Source organism: Spermophilus citellus (genome assembly GCF_964194105.1).
Source record: "Spermophilus citellus genome assembly, chromosome: 9".
Taxonomy (NCBI): domain Eukaryota; kingdom Metazoa; phylum Chordata; class Mammalia; order Rodentia; family Sciuridae; genus Spermophilus; species Spermophilus citellus.
The window spans coordinates 7,737,730-7,753,654 of record NC_138191.1 but is presented as its reverse complement, the minus strand read 5'-3'; the positions used below and the strand labels follow the sequence as shown (position 1 = coordinate 7,753,654).

At 45.4% G+C, this 15,925-nt stretch overlaps 1 protein-coding gene across 10 annotated transcripts in view; it reads left to right on the top strand.

Annotated features, from left to right (window-relative positions):
• Positions 1 to 15,925, top strand: part of ARHGEF11 (Rho guanine nucleotide exchange factor 11) — a 111,712-nt gene that overhangs the window by 81,905 nt on the left and 13,882 nt on the right. For 3 of the 10 annotated variants that reach the window (XM_081305545.1, XM_081305541.1, XM_081305536.1), the window contains 11 exons: positions 1,826 to 1,900; positions 2,104 to 2,205; positions 3,312 to 3,410; positions 4,418 to 4,460; positions 5,819 to 5,915; positions 6,068 to 6,190; positions 8,676 to 8,699; positions 9,922 to 10,066; positions 10,473 to 10,572; positions 11,356 to 11,385; positions 14,914 to 15,040. In XM_081305545.1, coding sequence (XP_081161671.1) covers positions 1,826 to 1,900; positions 2,104 to 2,205; positions 3,312 to 3,410; positions 4,418 to 4,460; positions 5,819 to 5,915; positions 6,068 to 6,190; positions 8,676 to 8,699; positions 9,922 to 10,066; positions 10,473 to 10,572; positions 11,356 to 11,385; positions 14,914 to 15,040 — 965 coding nt within the window. The remainder of the gene's footprint in view (positions 1 to 1,825; positions 1,901 to 2,103; positions 2,206 to 3,311; positions 3,411 to 4,417; positions 4,461 to 5,818; positions 5,916 to 6,067; positions 6,191 to 8,675; positions 8,700 to 9,921; positions 10,067 to 10,472; positions 10,573 to 11,355; positions 11,386 to 14,913; positions 15,041 to 15,925) is intronic. The other 7 variants (XM_081305538.1, XM_081305543.1, XM_081305537.1 and 4 more) reach the window with 4 other exon arrangements.

Below are 15,925 nucleotides of genomic sequence, written 5' to 3'. Positions count from 1 at the left end.
ATTGGTCAGAAAAGTTTAAAGTTGCCTTTTGAGACGGGTCTCACTAAGTTGCTTAGGGCCTTGCTGAGTTGCTGAGGCTGGCTTTGAACCTGCAATCCTCCTGTCTCAATCTTCCAAGCCATTGGGATTACAGGCACATGCTACTGTGTCCAGCCTGCTTTTTTAATTAGGAAAAAAAAAATGTGAATTTGTAAAGACTGTTTAAAAATCCTCCTACAAAACAAGCAAAAAACCTAGTGCTTTTCATCAAAGAGCCAAGTAGAGCTAGAAGTACCCATCCAGTCCAGCACCTACTGGGGATGAAGGGGCTCAGAGACTAGGATGTTACCAGAAAAAAGGAGGATACTTGGAATCTGTCTGGAAGTACAAGTGCAGCACATTGGACCTGGCTTTTTTTTTTTTTTTTTTTTTTTTACTTATTTATTAGTTTTCGACGGACACAACATCTTTGTTTGTATGTGGTGCTGAGGATCGAACCCGGGCCGCACGCGTGCCAGGCGAGCGTGCTACCGCTTGAGCCACATCCCCAGCCCTGGACCTGGCTTTGTGACTTCAAGAACACCAGTTGGTTTCACTAGGGCTTGCTGTTCTAAACTATGAATGAGTATTAGACTCTGCAGTATCTTCTGGGTCTCTGAGTTCATCATTCTGGCATGGAGTCATTAACTATCCAGGAGAACAGAAAGGGAGTATGGGGCATCAGGGAGGAACTGTCAGGTGAAGCCCCTTGAGAAAGTGGTAAGGAGGCTGGGTATGGTGGACTCAGGAGGCCAAGGCAGGAGGACTGCAAATTTGACATCAGCCTCAGCAACTTAACAAGACCCTATCTCAAATTTTTTTAAAAAAGCAGGAAGGGGGGTGCGGTGGAGGCTGGGGATATAGCTCAGTGGTACATCCTGATTCAATTTCCAGTGCAAAAAAAAAAAAAAAAAGAAAGTAGTGAGGAAGATAGTCCAGGCCAACATCATAGTGGGCATGAGTAAGCTAGGTAGGTTCCAGAAACTCAGCCCTTGCTGAGGAGTCGTTGGAAATGAAGAGTAAATCAAGGGAAAACATAGTTGCTAGAAAAACTATGAAAGCTAAAGGAAAAGAATTTGTCCTGTAAACATCTGGAATGTTCATGCAGTATGAAGTCCCTTTAGTTAGTAATCACGTTGGTTAGGATTTCGTTTTTATTAAAATTGGCCTGAAAGGGAAAGAAAGAAAAGCTAAGGAGTTTGGATTTTAACAGGTAATGGCTATCTACCATAGATTCTTGAGCAGACCAGGGAAATAATGGAAGTAGTATTTGAAAAACATCAGCCCCATCCCCTTTGGTTTAGGGAGAGACAGATCAACTCCATGGCTCTCTGACAGTTACTGAGCCACCAGTACTAGGTAGGCACACAGCTATTCAGCAGCACTGTGGTAGATACCAGGATACCAGAGTTGGAGAGCGAATCTTTAGGTTGTGGGGTGACTGTTTAGGAAAACAGTGCAGCCCCCAACCCAGTCATACAGCAGGTGCTGTTTGTTAGCTGATGCTCCCTCCCCAGATCTTTTGCAAACAGGAAGAGAGCATTTTCTCTTACTTCCCATCTTCATATGTCATGTGACCAGGCTGCTCTGAGTCTGCTTCGCCCCACCCAGAAGCAGTTGGTTTCCTGCAAGTGGAAATCATTGCATCTGTGCTCTGAGATTTGGGGGTGGTAGTGAGAGACCAGCGTTTACCAGACCCAAGTAGCTTTCTTTGTGAGTGCTGTGCTGTTACTGAACAAATTCCATTGAAGAGATTGGATTTTCATCCTCTATAACCTCATCTCTACAACTTGTCTCTCTACCCCAGGGTATAGATCAAAGCCCGAAGCCTTTAATTATTGGCCCAGAGGAAGATTATGATCCCGGTTATTTCAACAACGAGGTAAGTGTTTCCTGATTTTCTCCTTTCATCATCCTTCTGCCGTGCAAGCTGCCCTTGACTAGCGCCAGCTATGAAGGGAGCTGGCAGGAGGGAGCCCGAGCTGATGGGCCAGACGGTGGAGAACACGGGGGCAAAGCTGGAGCAGGCTATTCCACTGCCCTTGCCTCTGCACCTACTTGTTATGCTCACTTTGTGCCTTCCAGAGTGACATTGTCTTCCAAGATCTCGAAAAACTGAGGTCACGTCCAGCTCACCTGGCAGTTTTTCTTCGATACATCTTCTCTCAGGCAGACCCCAGTCCACTGGTAAGCCAGAACTATCAGTCTGGTTTGAGTGCTTGCTTGTGCTTGGCAAAGAGAATCTTTGGCCTCTGTGCCCAGTCTCTAGATGTTAAATATCAGATCCATGGGCATAGTCAGGCATCTGAAGGATTGTGACAATAAGAAAGAGGATAAAACCTAAGCAGAAGAGAGTCTTCACTGTGTGTGACACAGCCAACTACATCCATTACCTAGGGAGTAGCAGAAAAGATGGGCCTAGAGAACTGCCATTTTTGATGAGTTTAGAAAGTCTTCTTGGACAAGATGTTCTTTCTTGAGTTTTGTGAATGAAGGAATGAATACAGATTGGCGGAGGGGTTGAGAGAATGGCCCTTGCAAATAAACAGTGTTACTACAAGAAAGCCTGACAGGGTGCAGTAGTAAAGGTCTTCAGTCTGAAGGTGACCACCAGCAACGAACATGCGAATATGGTGTCTGCCTGCCCTGGTTGGTGCTTAGGGCCAGCAATTGCAGTTTCCCTCATTTTTCTCAGCTACTGAGAAAGAAAGGGATGGAGGGAGTTGATATCCAGAATACGCCTCTTTCGGAGTCACGGATTGCTGCTGCCATGATTAGAGGCCAGAACAAATGTCCATTTGCTCAGCAGGACAGGATTACCCATGTGTTAAGTTCCAAGTGCTGGTGTCTCAGAAGCATTCTTGAAAAAAACAAGGCATATCACAGAGAGAAATATCCCTTCAGAAACAACATATAAACAAGTATGAGATGCAAGTAAAATATCAAGCATGGTAAGGCTACAGAGTGCAGGAGTGAAGACCCTGAGCATGTGAGGAAGGGGATAAGGATTACTCTGTCACAGGTTTCTAGAACATTCTAAACCAGAGCTTCTCAGCCTCAGCCCTGTTCACATTTTAGACTGGAGAATTCTTTGTTATGGTAAACAGTTTTGTGCAATTAGGGATATTTAGCAGCATCTGTGGACCTTTCCTGACTAGATTCCAGTAGTACTCATTCCCCTGGTAGTTGTAACAACTCAAAATGTCTCCATACATTGTCATGTCCCCCCAGGGCGTAAAGTTCCACCCCTGGTTGAGAACCACTGCTCTAATACGTTCTCTCTCTCCTCGTAGCTTTTTTACTTGTGTGCCGAAGTTTATCAGCAGACAAATCCCAAGGATTCCCGAAGCTTGGGAAAAGACATCTGGAATATTTTCCTAGAGAAAAATGCGGTAAGGCAGTCATTGAATTACAGTCTCATTATACTCTTCAGACACAGTCAGAGGAAAAACTAAGCAAAGCAGTCAGGCCCAGTGGAGGCAGGTTTTTAAAGAGATATCCAGGTTGAAAGATTAGGGTTCCTGTTTTCCATCCCTACCTCTCCTCTCAAAAAATGACTCTCTGTTTACCTGAATACATACCGCCTACATGTATTTACAGAATACATACTGCCTCTCTTACTTCTTCAGCCATGTCTGCTTTGTCCTTCCTCAGAGGAAGAGCAGAGGCCTTAGAGATATCAAATTATCTAGATAACAAGGCAAGGAGAACCCAGGTTTCTGAAGCTCAGCCTGATATGCCGTTGCTACCCAAAGGCAGGAGCTGAAGAGACCTGGAGCATCTGGGCCAGACAGATGAGCACTCTATACATCTGGACGTAATGCCCAGGGAGATGTCAGGGACCCCCTGCCAAGAGACTTCTGCCTGCAGGGCAGTTCCCAGGTTGACTTTCTAATCTGATCAATTTATTCTGGCAATAAGCTATTAGGATTAATGAAGTTGGGGAAAATTGATTTTTTCGATAGTTTTATATTTGCTCCTGTAAGTGGGTCTTGAGTAAGGAAATATAAGACCAATGTTCCTTGGAAGTGAAAGGGAGGGAGAGCCCATCAGATAGTCTATCAGAGAATTCTCCCTTGATGCTAAATTGCCACCAGTTGGAGCAACATTGTCTATTCTCTGCACCCTGATTGCCTTAAAATAAAGTAGAAAAATTATTTTGACCAAAAATATTGCCACCCTTAGAATATAATCCCAACTTAATCTGTAATCTCAGATTCTGTTTTAGGAAACCTTGGCCTTGAATTCAGATATAGAGTTGGAGAGAGATGAGAGGAGGAGGTGGGAGTAGATGTAGGCAGAAGGAGAGAAAGTAATGATCAGCCCCTCCCCACCTGCATGCTGTTCGTTCCCGGGCAGCACCTGACTTACACTCCCACCCTACTCTTCTGTTGTACAGCCTCTCAGAGTGAAGATCCCTGACATGTTACAGGCTGAAATTGGTAAGTTGGCTTATTAGTCAGTTTGTCTCCCATTGGTGCCCCTATTATCCTGAGCTTTCAGGATACTTCAGAGGACAGAGGGGACATAGAGGACAGCCCCTGTCCCTGGGGAACTGTCCTCTAAAAAGGGAAAATACCCACAGGACAAGTACTCCAGAAAACTTCACAGTAGCTTATGGAAAGGCACAAATGTGACAGATCCTGCCTAGGAGCTCACTCTGCCTGGTGGAGCTTGTTATGTGAAGTCCTTGGCCCTAGATTAGGAGACCTGGTCTCATTTCTCCCAACCTTTTATGTGACCGCTCTGGCCCTCAGTGGGGAGAAAAATGGACTCAATCAGGGATTCCTAAGTCAAGTGAGTCATCAGAATCCCTTAGAGATTTCTTTAAAAATCCAGAGACCTGGACCTCACTCCATCCCACCTCTGTATAGTCAGTGTCTCTGGAGTATGTTTTGTTTTGTTTTGTTTTAATATTTTTTTAGATGCTGATGGACGCTTATTTTGTTCATTTATTTATATGTGCTGAGAATCAAACCCAGGGCCTCACACATGCTAGGCAAGTGCTCTACCACTGAGCCACAACCCCAGACTCTGTCTTGTTTTTTAAGGGATTTATTTTTGCTTTCTTATGAATGTTGATAGCAGCAGGTCCAGAGTGAGGACCCAGTGACTGGTTGATTACTCAGCTCTTTTTGATTCCAGAAGAATTAGGAGGGGATGGTGTATAGAGGATGACAGTCTGAGAACCTCAGTACCCACAACCTTTTAGAAGCTAGAAGTGACAGGCTGCCTTTGGAAAGAAGCTATTTACAGCATGGGTGACCAAGGAGAACTTATGGGCACAGAGGATAAGGAGAACAGAGCTTACTCAGAAACAGAGAGTGAGCCAACTGGGCCCAGGGACTTGGCCTACCAGGGTGGAGCTAGATGCTGGGACAGGAGGGGACACATCTCTCGGTTTTATAAAGTGTGAAGTGCTTGCCTTTTTTAGTCCTTTGAGCTGGACCAGGGGCAGTAGAAGGGGAATGAGCCTCTCAGAGAGCTGCACGTTGATGTCAGACAACAGCATTTGGACATATACAGTGAGAAGGGCTTCATTATTTCTTCTAATGGAGCATAGGACATCCAGAAAATGTACTTGCCTTGACTTGAGCCTTAGACATCAGAATTCCAGTCCTGAATCTAGAAATTACTGAATGGAGTCCAGGCTTCCACTTTCTTTAGGTGAATGGGACAGAAAGCCAGCCTCTCCTCCCAGTGTCCTAGGGAGCTGAGACCCCTTGAGATGCTCAGCAGGAGCAGCCTCCTCTTGCCCCCACACCCTGCCCATGCTGCCTTCCCTGGGCTCTCACTACAGACCTGCGCCTGCGGAATGGTGAAGACGTCCGGGGCATTCTATGTGAGGCTCAGGAGGCAGCCATGCCTGAGATCCAGGAGCAGATCCACGACTACAGGTTTGCCAGTTCCCACCCACCAACCTGTCTCTCCTGGCGTTGCTTAGCAGAGCTCTCACTTTGCCTCCGCAATGTGTCCGTCTGCCCCCCTGTCTGTGTGCGTGTCTGCTGGAATCTGTGTATATGTGTTTCCTATTCTGTGTCTGGCATAGAACCAAGCGGACTCTGGGGCTGGGCAGCCTGTATGGTGAAAATGACCTGCTAGACCTGGATGGGGACCCTCTGCGAGAGCGCCAAATAGCCGAGAAGCAGCTGGCTGCCCTCGGAGATATATTGTGAGTCTTCAGTTCCACTCCCGCCCCTGAACGTACCCAGCGGGTTTCCTGTGGGTCTTTTTCCACCCTCTTCCACTTCTTGCTTGATTTTTCTTTCCCTGAAAGATGGGGAGAGCTGAGCCCTCCCATGGCACTTCTCAGGCGAAGGGCTGCTGCTGTCAGGGGAGTTGCAGGGTCTAGAGCTCCTGAGTCATTTGGTGGTTATGACAAGCCACAGGCTCCAGGACACTCTGCTTCCCCTTTCTAGTCCTCTCTGACTTCCCTCCCTTCCTGCCTTTAAGATACTGATACTGAGGGTGAGGCCAGCACTCCCAGTCCCCTATGGATAAAGTTCCTCCAGGAGGCCCCTAGAACTAGAAAACAGAACCATTTTATAGATTTGAAAGACCAAACTCACTTTAGGGGCTTCTGATGCAGCTGCTTTTGCTACACTTCTCCAGTCCCATTTTCTAATGCATAGTAGACACTATAATTCGAGTCTGGCATAGGTTTTGTGGGGATACTTCCAGGCCTTGAAACAATTTTTTGCCCCAATACTGCTTGTTGGTAAGTAGTTGTATCACCCCGCTACTTCACTCTGGGCTCAGTGTACAAAATAAGAAAATTGGCAGAGATGATCTTGTAGCTTCAACTAGTGCAGTATTCCAGCTTGGCAGATACTGAGGGCATTCCCACTGGTGTGCCAAGCACTTCCACGTGGGGCACTCCTGAATGCATTAATGAGCAAAGTGGTTCTTTCCTTTTTGGAGCTTACCTATGGTGGAAGAGACAGCGGTAAAGAAATCATGTAGTATGTTAAAAATAATAAGCACTGGGGGAGAAAGTAGAGCAGCATGCAGAGGGCCGAAGTACCAGAATCAGTGGGTTGCACTTTTAAGCAAGGTGATCAGGGTGAGCCACCTGAAGAAAGTGAGCAGTTGAAGAGAGTGAGGGAGTTGTCCTTGCAGACATCTGGGGGAAAGCATTCCAGGCCGGGAACAGCCAAGGCAGAATAGGAATGCCCTGGACCTTTCAGGAGTAATGCGGAGGCCAGTGTAACAAGAACAGGGGGAAAAGTAAGTGACAGAGAAATAACAGGATACAGCATTCAGAGCTTGGGAACTGTGGTAAGGACTTGGGGGTTTACTCAGTTAGCAGGGAGCCATTCCAGGTGTGTGAGGCCAGGCTATGGGCACAGATGGCTGGAGAGTGAGAAAGATCAGCTAGAAGACTCTATAGGAATTCCCAGGAACAATGTTAGGGACTAGTCCCAGTGTAGTATTCTCAGACGTTGTGAAAAGAGGTCAGTTCTAGGTAGATTTGGGTACTAGACTACAGAAGGACTTCCTAAAAATTGAATGCCAGGGGCTGGGGTTGTGGCTCAGTGGTAGAGCACTTGCCTAGCAAGTGTCAGGCACTGGGTTCAATTCTCAGCACCACATATAAATAAATAAAATAAAAATACATTGACAACTAAAAAATGTTTTTTTAAAAATCTGAGTGTGGGGTGTAAGACAGAAAAGTCAAAGGAGACTCCAAGGGTTTAGGCTGCTAAAAGGATGAAGGAATGAGCACGGGGAGTGGTTCTGTGGTGTAAAATCAGGCTCAGTTTGGGGCATGCTAAATTTGGGTTCTTTGGGACATCAGACTGAAGATTTGAGGAGATAACTACATGTGTGAATCTAGCATTTGATTAAAGATCTGAGTTCGAGATTCGATGAAGGCACACAGAACGAATATGCTTTGGAAACTTACCCTCTGACCTTCAGCTGGGCCCTGAATCGGGCCTTAGTTTCCTACGCAGACAGATGGCATTAATCACCCCAGCCACTTCAGAACTGGAGGTAGGACCTGACCGAACCTATTTTGAGCTCATAGGTACCAGAATTACAAGAATTGGTTATTGGCAGCATTAACCCCACACTTAAAATGATTTCCACTTAAAGCAGTGAAGCTTGGGTCTCACGAAAAGGGACTATAATACCCATTTGTGGATTATTTTGAGAATTCAATGGGTTAAATGATGTAAATAGCTTAGAATAATGCCTGGCTGAAGTAACACTCGAGTGTTTGTCACTGTTACCAGTTACCTCTTTTAATAGGCTTCTTTGGATCTGGTCTCAAGGTGTTAGTCTGCTTTCCCTCCTCCTCTCCTCCGCCTCCGTGCCAGTCCTAGAAGGAGATGAAAAAGAGCCTCTTCCCCCATAATAACTTCACACACTAAAATAGTGAGCAAGAGGCTGTCTCTGCCATATCCCCTTCCTTCTAGCTAGAAGGACATCAGTGACATCATTGTCACTCTGTGCTACTTGAGTCCCTCAAGGGAATAAGAACTCTCACCTCCAGAGTCCCAGGCTGGCTCCAGAGCCTTAAGTCTTAAGTCTGACCTTTCATCACACTCCCTTCTTCTTGCCCACCACCCTCCTCCCCTCTCTAAGAAAGAACTTTCCCTCCTCCCAAGCCTTCCTCTTGCGGTCTGAGTTGCCTGTTCTTTCTTTTGTTCCAGGTCTAAGTATGAGGAAGACAGGAGGTGAGTCTGTGGTGTGGTTCATTTGCAGCTTTCAAGGTGGGAAGGACTAGAACTAAGCTCCTGTGCTTTCCATTCTGCCCTGCACAGGGGAGTCTGCAGCATTGTAAGATCATGGTCTGTGCAACCTGGTTCCCAGGTGGACATAACCATAAAGCACCGCAGCTGTGAGACCTAGGCCCCTGGTGCTTGGGGCCACCACCCAGGGGTGTGAGCCTGCTCCTTGGTGTCCTGTCCTAATGTTTCCCAGACCTGGTCCCACTTTCCTACCCAATTAGACCGTATCTTCCTCTTTACTTTTCCCCTAAACAATTGCTAACAGTACTGATGACAGGAGAGTCAGCCTGGGTTAGCAGCCCCTGAAGAGGGAAGCGAGGGTATTTCCTCTCTAGGCACATATTGTGATTTTTTTTTTTCTCCACAGCCTACATACTTACCTCATTTCCCATGAGGGCTCAGTGGTCAATTGTTGGGGGTACCAGTTCCCTAAAGCGTATGCATACAGTTCTCATCAGAGAACTGGTATTAAAATGAATCTGCATTCCCTGGGCACACACACTTAATAAGGGAGAGAAGATGGGGTTTACGTCTGTGTAAGAAGGCAGCAGAGCTAGGGCTGAAGCTTTGCTGCATTGAATTCACAAAGTAGATAATCTACTGAATTGTGGGCCAAATACATTTTGAAGCCCAGATCTCTGGACAGTTTCATTTGTGGCAGTTGGAAACTCCTTGACAGCTCCTTTTCATCTCTCTCCTTGTTCCCAGAGACAGGAAAGTGGTAGAGGCAATATGGCTTAGCAGAGAATGGTTGTTTTGAGAATCTCTTCCTTTCCCTTGCTGAGCCCCGATGTGTATGTATAAGAATATTAGTTATAGTCCTCTGACTTGCCAGTGACTTGACGAGCCAGAGAATTTTTGCTTATGTTTTAGAGATCAGTGTTCCCATCCACTGACCAGCATGCCCTCATTGGAAAAAGTTCTGCTTAGGGAAGGAGTAAGATTTCTCTTGGGAGCTGTGCCAGCCCAGACAATTGACCAGCTTCTGCCTGCAGTCTCATCTGACTTTTCCAGACTTCCCTTTAAATGCCTTGACCCATAATACCCCTTCCCCACTCCACTGGGTAGCTGTGGGGAGGTTGTTTGGAGCAGGGTTTTGGCCCTTCCACCTGCTGGCAGGGAATGTGACTTGAGCTTCCTGGCTCACCACATGGTTCCTCTCTTGCAGTGCCCCCATGGACTTTGCCCTCAATACTTACATGAGCCATGCTGGGATCCGGCTTCGGGAAGCAAGACCCTCCAACACAATCGAAAAGGCCCAGTCTGCTCCTGACAAGGACAAGTGGCTGCCTTTCTTCCCTAAGACCAAGAAGGTGACAGAGTGCTCTCTTTGGCAGCACATATACTAAAATTGGAATGATACAGAGAAGATTAGCATGGCCCTGCATAAGGATGACATGCAAATTCATGAAGCGTTCTATATTAAAAAAAGAAGAAGAAGAAGAGGAAGCAGGTGACAGGGCTCCTCTAGAGCATAGTGTATCGTGGATCAGATCTCTCGGCTCAGATAGACCGGGAAAGCCATACTGCAGCCATCTAAGTGGACACTCCTCCAAACCTGCCAGAGGCGAACTTGCCATGCTGATTAGGGCATAAACAAGGATCAACTTTCCAGCTATTTGTTTAGGGCTAGTCTTGGGTGGGGGTAGAAGCAGAGTGATTAGTAGCCATGTCTGAGGGTATTGGGACCTTTCCAAACCCCAGTGTCTCCTGTCTCAGCAGAGCAGCAATTCCAAGAAAGAAAAGGATGCCTTGGAGGACAAGAAGCGAAATCCCATCCTCAAATACATTGGGAAGCCCAAAAGCTCTTCTCAGAGCAGTGAGTATTTGGGGAGCAACAGCCTTGGGCATTCCTTGGGACCTCAGCCCCTTCATATACCAGAATGTTGGGAGAGAGGCCTCCTATGTTTCTGGGAGCCACAGGCCAAAACTCTGAGACAGCTGCTTTCTCCCCTTGCCACATCTAATATGGGCTCTTGAGGTACAATGAGTGTGTCACAGCCAAGGAGTCCATGCCTGTCCCTAGGTCTTAGTCAAGGAACTCAGAGCCAACCACAGCTACTAAACAGCAATATGGAGGACAGTTTCCGCTTTGGCAAATATTGTCCTGGTGACATGTGATGCTTCCTTCACCTTCACCCATGGGATTTGTCTGCACACTTGCAGTCCTATGTTTTGGGAACAATTATGGGTCCTTGATAGGAGGGTTGGGTTACTAGCTAATAGAACTAGACAGGTTGGCTTGAGGCATGTTGGGACCCAGAGGTTCCTGTAATGCCATCCTTAAGCCAAAACATGCAATTGACCGTATAGTTGATCTCTCTTCAGCTGTAAGTCATATTTCTGAAAATTGTTGCTGGCCTTCACAGCCAGTGTCTTGGGTCCCCAGTGCCAGTGGGAGCCTATGAAGGGTGGACAGTGGGCTTAGCCTATTACCCTTTATTAAATTGGTACATTGCGGGGTTTGAGAAGGAAGGGCTTTTTCTATATCCACCTTGATTTTTGCCACTGCTTTTTCATTTTCCAGCTTGTAATTTTTATTTTGAAACATTAATTTTGACTTTTCATGGTTTACTTTTGTTTTTGTTTGTTTTTCTTTTAGCATTTCATATTCCCTTGTCCCCTGTGGAAGGTAAAAGGACCATTTTCTTTGGGTTTGTCTTTGCATTGACATCAAATTTCCATCTCCCAAATTTTGTCATTCCCTTTTCCATCTTATCTTCTTCTCCTCTCCTGACCCTCTTTCCTTCCTCCCTCGCTTCTCTCCATTTTTCTTTATGTCCCGCCTTGTTGCTAAAGCTGCCTTGGGGCTCCTACCCTTATGCCCACAGGGACCCTCTTCCTCAGATAGAGATCTTGCAGTTCTGGCAGAACCAGCCTTCTAGGCCTCTGATAGCTCTTCCACACCCTGAGGCCTTTTCTCTTCAACTCCTGTAGCCTTTCTATGGGTACTGTTCCAAGAATCCAGGGCTCTATATAAATTAATGTCCTGCAGTGTCCTACCATAAGGCAGGATTGCCTCAGATTTTCATTGTCAATTGAAATAACCTTCAAAAATGAGGATTTTTATTATTTTCTTTTTAAGTAAATTGTGGGTCTCTAAGAGTTCTTTTATTTATATCATCTATTTTGCTTAAGCACCCTCCATCTCTTTGACTTTTAACTGCCAGTACTATGGAACCATAGTATTCCAAAAAGAGTGACCCTAACTGCATTTTATAGGACCTAATATCTTCTAGAATTTGTGTAACAAAAAATAAATAATATTAGATCATAGTGGCACATACCTGTAATCCCAGCAGCTCATGAAGTTGAGATCACAAGTTCAAGGCCAGCCTCAGCAATTTAGCAAGACAATGTTTCAAAATAAGAAAATAAAAAGGAACCAGGCCCCGTGTTGCATGCCTGTAATCCCAGCAGCTTGGGGGCTGAGGCAGAAGGATCGTGAGTTCAAAGCCAGCCTCAGCAAAACAAGACACTAAGCAGCTCAGTGAGACCCTATCTCTAAATAAAATACGAAATAGGACTGGGGGTGTGGCCAAGTGCCCCTGAGTTCAATCTCTGGTACCAAAAAAAGAAAATAAAAATGGCTAGGGGTGTATTAGTGTTAGAGTGTCCCTGAGTTCAATCTCCAATACCATAAAACAAATGAATGTTATGAGGCTGGGGTGCAGCTCCAGCTGGGAGTAGAACCTGTGCTTAGTAAGTGTGAGGCCCTGCATTCTATTCCTGTACCACCAAAAATAGTAATAATAAAAATTTAGAATAAATGATACAGATTAACCCACAAGAAGCTTAGAACCTGTATCAAAATGTCACAGAATTAGACAAGTTCATTCGCGTCTGTGAGATCCACATGTATATGATTGAATAATTAATATTTTCTGGGTTCTACAGTAGTGTGAGAGAGAGAATGCACACATGTGCACAGTAGTATCCAGTCAGGAATTTACTCTGTCACTAGGATTCATTTTATATAAAATCTGCAATTACAAATATTATCTTCACAATCATTTTGAAAGTTACTCTATTGAAAAAACAATTATAAAATAATGAGGGAATAAAAAGAATGACCTCTAATCCCAGGCCCATCGTTCAAACCCAGGGCTTCAAGAATGCTAGGCAAGGGGCTGGGGCTGGGGCTCAGCAGTAGCACACTTGCCTGGCATGTGTGAGGCACTGGGTTGGATTCTCAGCACCATAAATAAATAAATAAATATCCATCAACAACTACAAAAAATATTTTTAAAAAATTAAAAATAGGACTGAGGTTGAGACTTAGTGGTAGAGTGCTCTCCTAGCACACATGAGGCACTGGGTTCAAACCTCAGCACCACATAAAAATGAAATAAAGATATTGGTCCACCTACAACTAAAAAAAAATTTAAATTAAAAAAAAAATGCTAGGTGAGTGCATACCACTGAGTTGCCCTGAAAGATGACAGGAATGCTCTCGGTGGAGACCAGTTGCTGATGTCAGGGGCGCCCTACTCTTTGACTCAGATCTTGTCATTGCAGTTATGTGAGTTGGTTTAGGGTTTTTAAATCCCTAGGACATCAGACAGATATGTATCCATATCTGAAGACCAAACACCCACCCACACTTTAGAAAGCCTCAGTATTGAGGTTTTGTGACATTTAAGGTCATGAGCTGTCATCCCCTCTTTGTCTGATTGCTAGTAATATAATTCACTTTTATTTGGTTCCATTATCATTCAGAGACTGGAGAATGAGGAGCAAAGGCTACTAGTGAAACTTTGCTCTTTTCATCAAAAATGAATTCCTGTCTCCCTGTTCCCCTTGTTACTCTGGATTATCAGTCATACCAGATCTCAGGGCTACACCTTTTTCTTGACATGTACAGTGTATAACTGTCCAGGACACAATTGAGCATTTTCCAAGTGGCTCATGAGAGAGGGGACAGTGGGCTTAGCCTGTGGCTTTTTGTTATAGAACGTCCCCAAGCTCTCATATCATCACCCTTCTGAGGTTGCCCGGGACTGTGGCTACATGGTAGACCCTAACATCCACAGTGGCCCCGGAGCCAGATGCACATTCAGTGTGGAACAAACCTCCAAACAGGAGGTCCTAACCTCCAAACAGGAGTGGTTGGTAACAGCTCCTCTCCCTAAGATATACACACAGCTACTTAGGTGGTTTGAAGAAAGTACTGCCATAGCCACCTGCTAGGTGGGGTTGAGCAGTCAAACGGTTTTTTTCTCTCCAACTTCAAAATTTTCTTATGAAAGATTTCCAGACAAGGAGATTTGTAAGTATATATATCTGTAGGTATCAGAATCTCTGAAGTCTGTTGATTAGGCCTAGATCTCCAGAGTATACATACTTCCTTCCCTGTGCCACTGGTCGGAGGCAAAGTGGCATTTGTAGCCCAGGTCCTGCTCTTACCTTTGACTTGAAGGAGGAGTTCCTCCTGTCTTTTCACGCTGCCAGTCACTATGCCCCTGTCTGAGTCCTCCTCTGCAGGGTCTTTAAGTGGCATCCTGTGTCATTTCCTCTCCCTCCTGCCCTCTCTGTCTTCTTGAACAAGAACAGTTCCCTTTCACCTTAACTTGGAAAAGAGGCTTGAATTTGAATGCCTCTCCTCCATTCCTCCTAGGTCACCTCTCTCTGGTGATAGAGGAACTGTTTCTTTAATGAGGGAACTCAGAGAGGGCAGGAAGCACGGGAAGGAGAGTCCATGAATAACCAATAATGTACTCAGAAGGTAACCCAAGTTTGGAAAATGCCTGATAGGTTTTGTCAGCATGGCCAAATGTCATGTAGATATTTTTGGTCTTCCTGGGCTCTTTTTTTTTTTTTTAAGCCTATCACATGCCCCTTAGTAAAAACCTAGTTGTGGTTTTCAAGTACAAGTGTCATAATGAATGTGAGAGCAGAAGAAAAGCTTTTTAGAAAATATACTTTCAAACTCTCTCATTTTACACAGAAGGAAAGAGTAGACCAAGAGTGACTACCCAGAGCCATACCGTCTACTTGTACAAGAGCAGTACTAGAGCCACATCTCCTGCCTCTTGGTCCCTTGCTGTTCTCATCCGTGCTTGCTCATTGCTCTGTCTTCTGGGTTAGAGGGGAGTGAGGGCCCCAAGAAGTCATCCCAGAACAGAAAGCATAGTGTCCTTCCTTTTCTTTTTGCCTGCAGTCAAGCCAGGCAATGTGAGGAACATCATTCAGCACTTTGAGAACAGCCAGCAGTATGATGCCCCAGAACCGGGGACACAGCGACTCTCAACAGGAAGCTTTCCTGAGGACCTGCTGGAGAGTGACAGGTAGCAATGGCTGGATGGGGCTTGCCAGCTGCCCAAGGCACTGAGCATGGGCAGGGTTTGGCACTAGGGTTTGATTCCAGCTGCCTTATCCCTCTCCACTAGATGATAAGGTCCCACTGTGGAACTTTCTTCCCCTGCCCCCAACTTTCCTGCCCCAGATAGCTTCAGAAGACCCCAAATGTGTTAGCAGTCAGGCAAGTGGAAGAGCAAGCAAAGAAAATCAGAATTCATATGCTTTGAAAATTTCATTTGGATTCACCCTGACTACTACTACTAAGATTGATCTGTACTATATTATACTACAACTAATCAGAAGACACTAAATGACAAGGTTAAAAAAGACTGGAGTGGGGAAGGGAAGGAAAGTCCTGGAAATGAAAAGATCCCAAAATAAAGTCTTTGCCTGCAGGAAAAAAGCACTAGAGAGGAGGTTCTGCAGGGCACTTTTAAGACGCAGTTTAACTGTAGGCATTAGCTGTTCACATCAGCAAGGACATGCTGAGTGTGTTCATTCAAAACAGACTGCTCCTCCCAAGAAGAAACGGGGAATTGAGACTGGCATCTCTTATATTCCTCATCTCTGTCAGGTTCTAACAAGAATCTTTGTGGGGTTTTAACATACTCTAGGACTAACTTGCTCTTGAATGACGTGACAGCAATCAGGTCATGCCAAAGGTCTACACAGCCAACACTTTAATAAAGATTGCCTGTAGTCAGAAATATTCATGCAGATTCCTCAAGTCTCCCTTGAGGAAAGGTACTGCAGTCTGTGTACAGGAAAATAATCTTTTGTGTTCACTAAAGTCAGCCACCAAGCTGGAATAGAGGCAGGCATAGAAGCAAGTCAGTAGTTAACTCTGGATGGTCAAGCCATTTTGCCTTTGA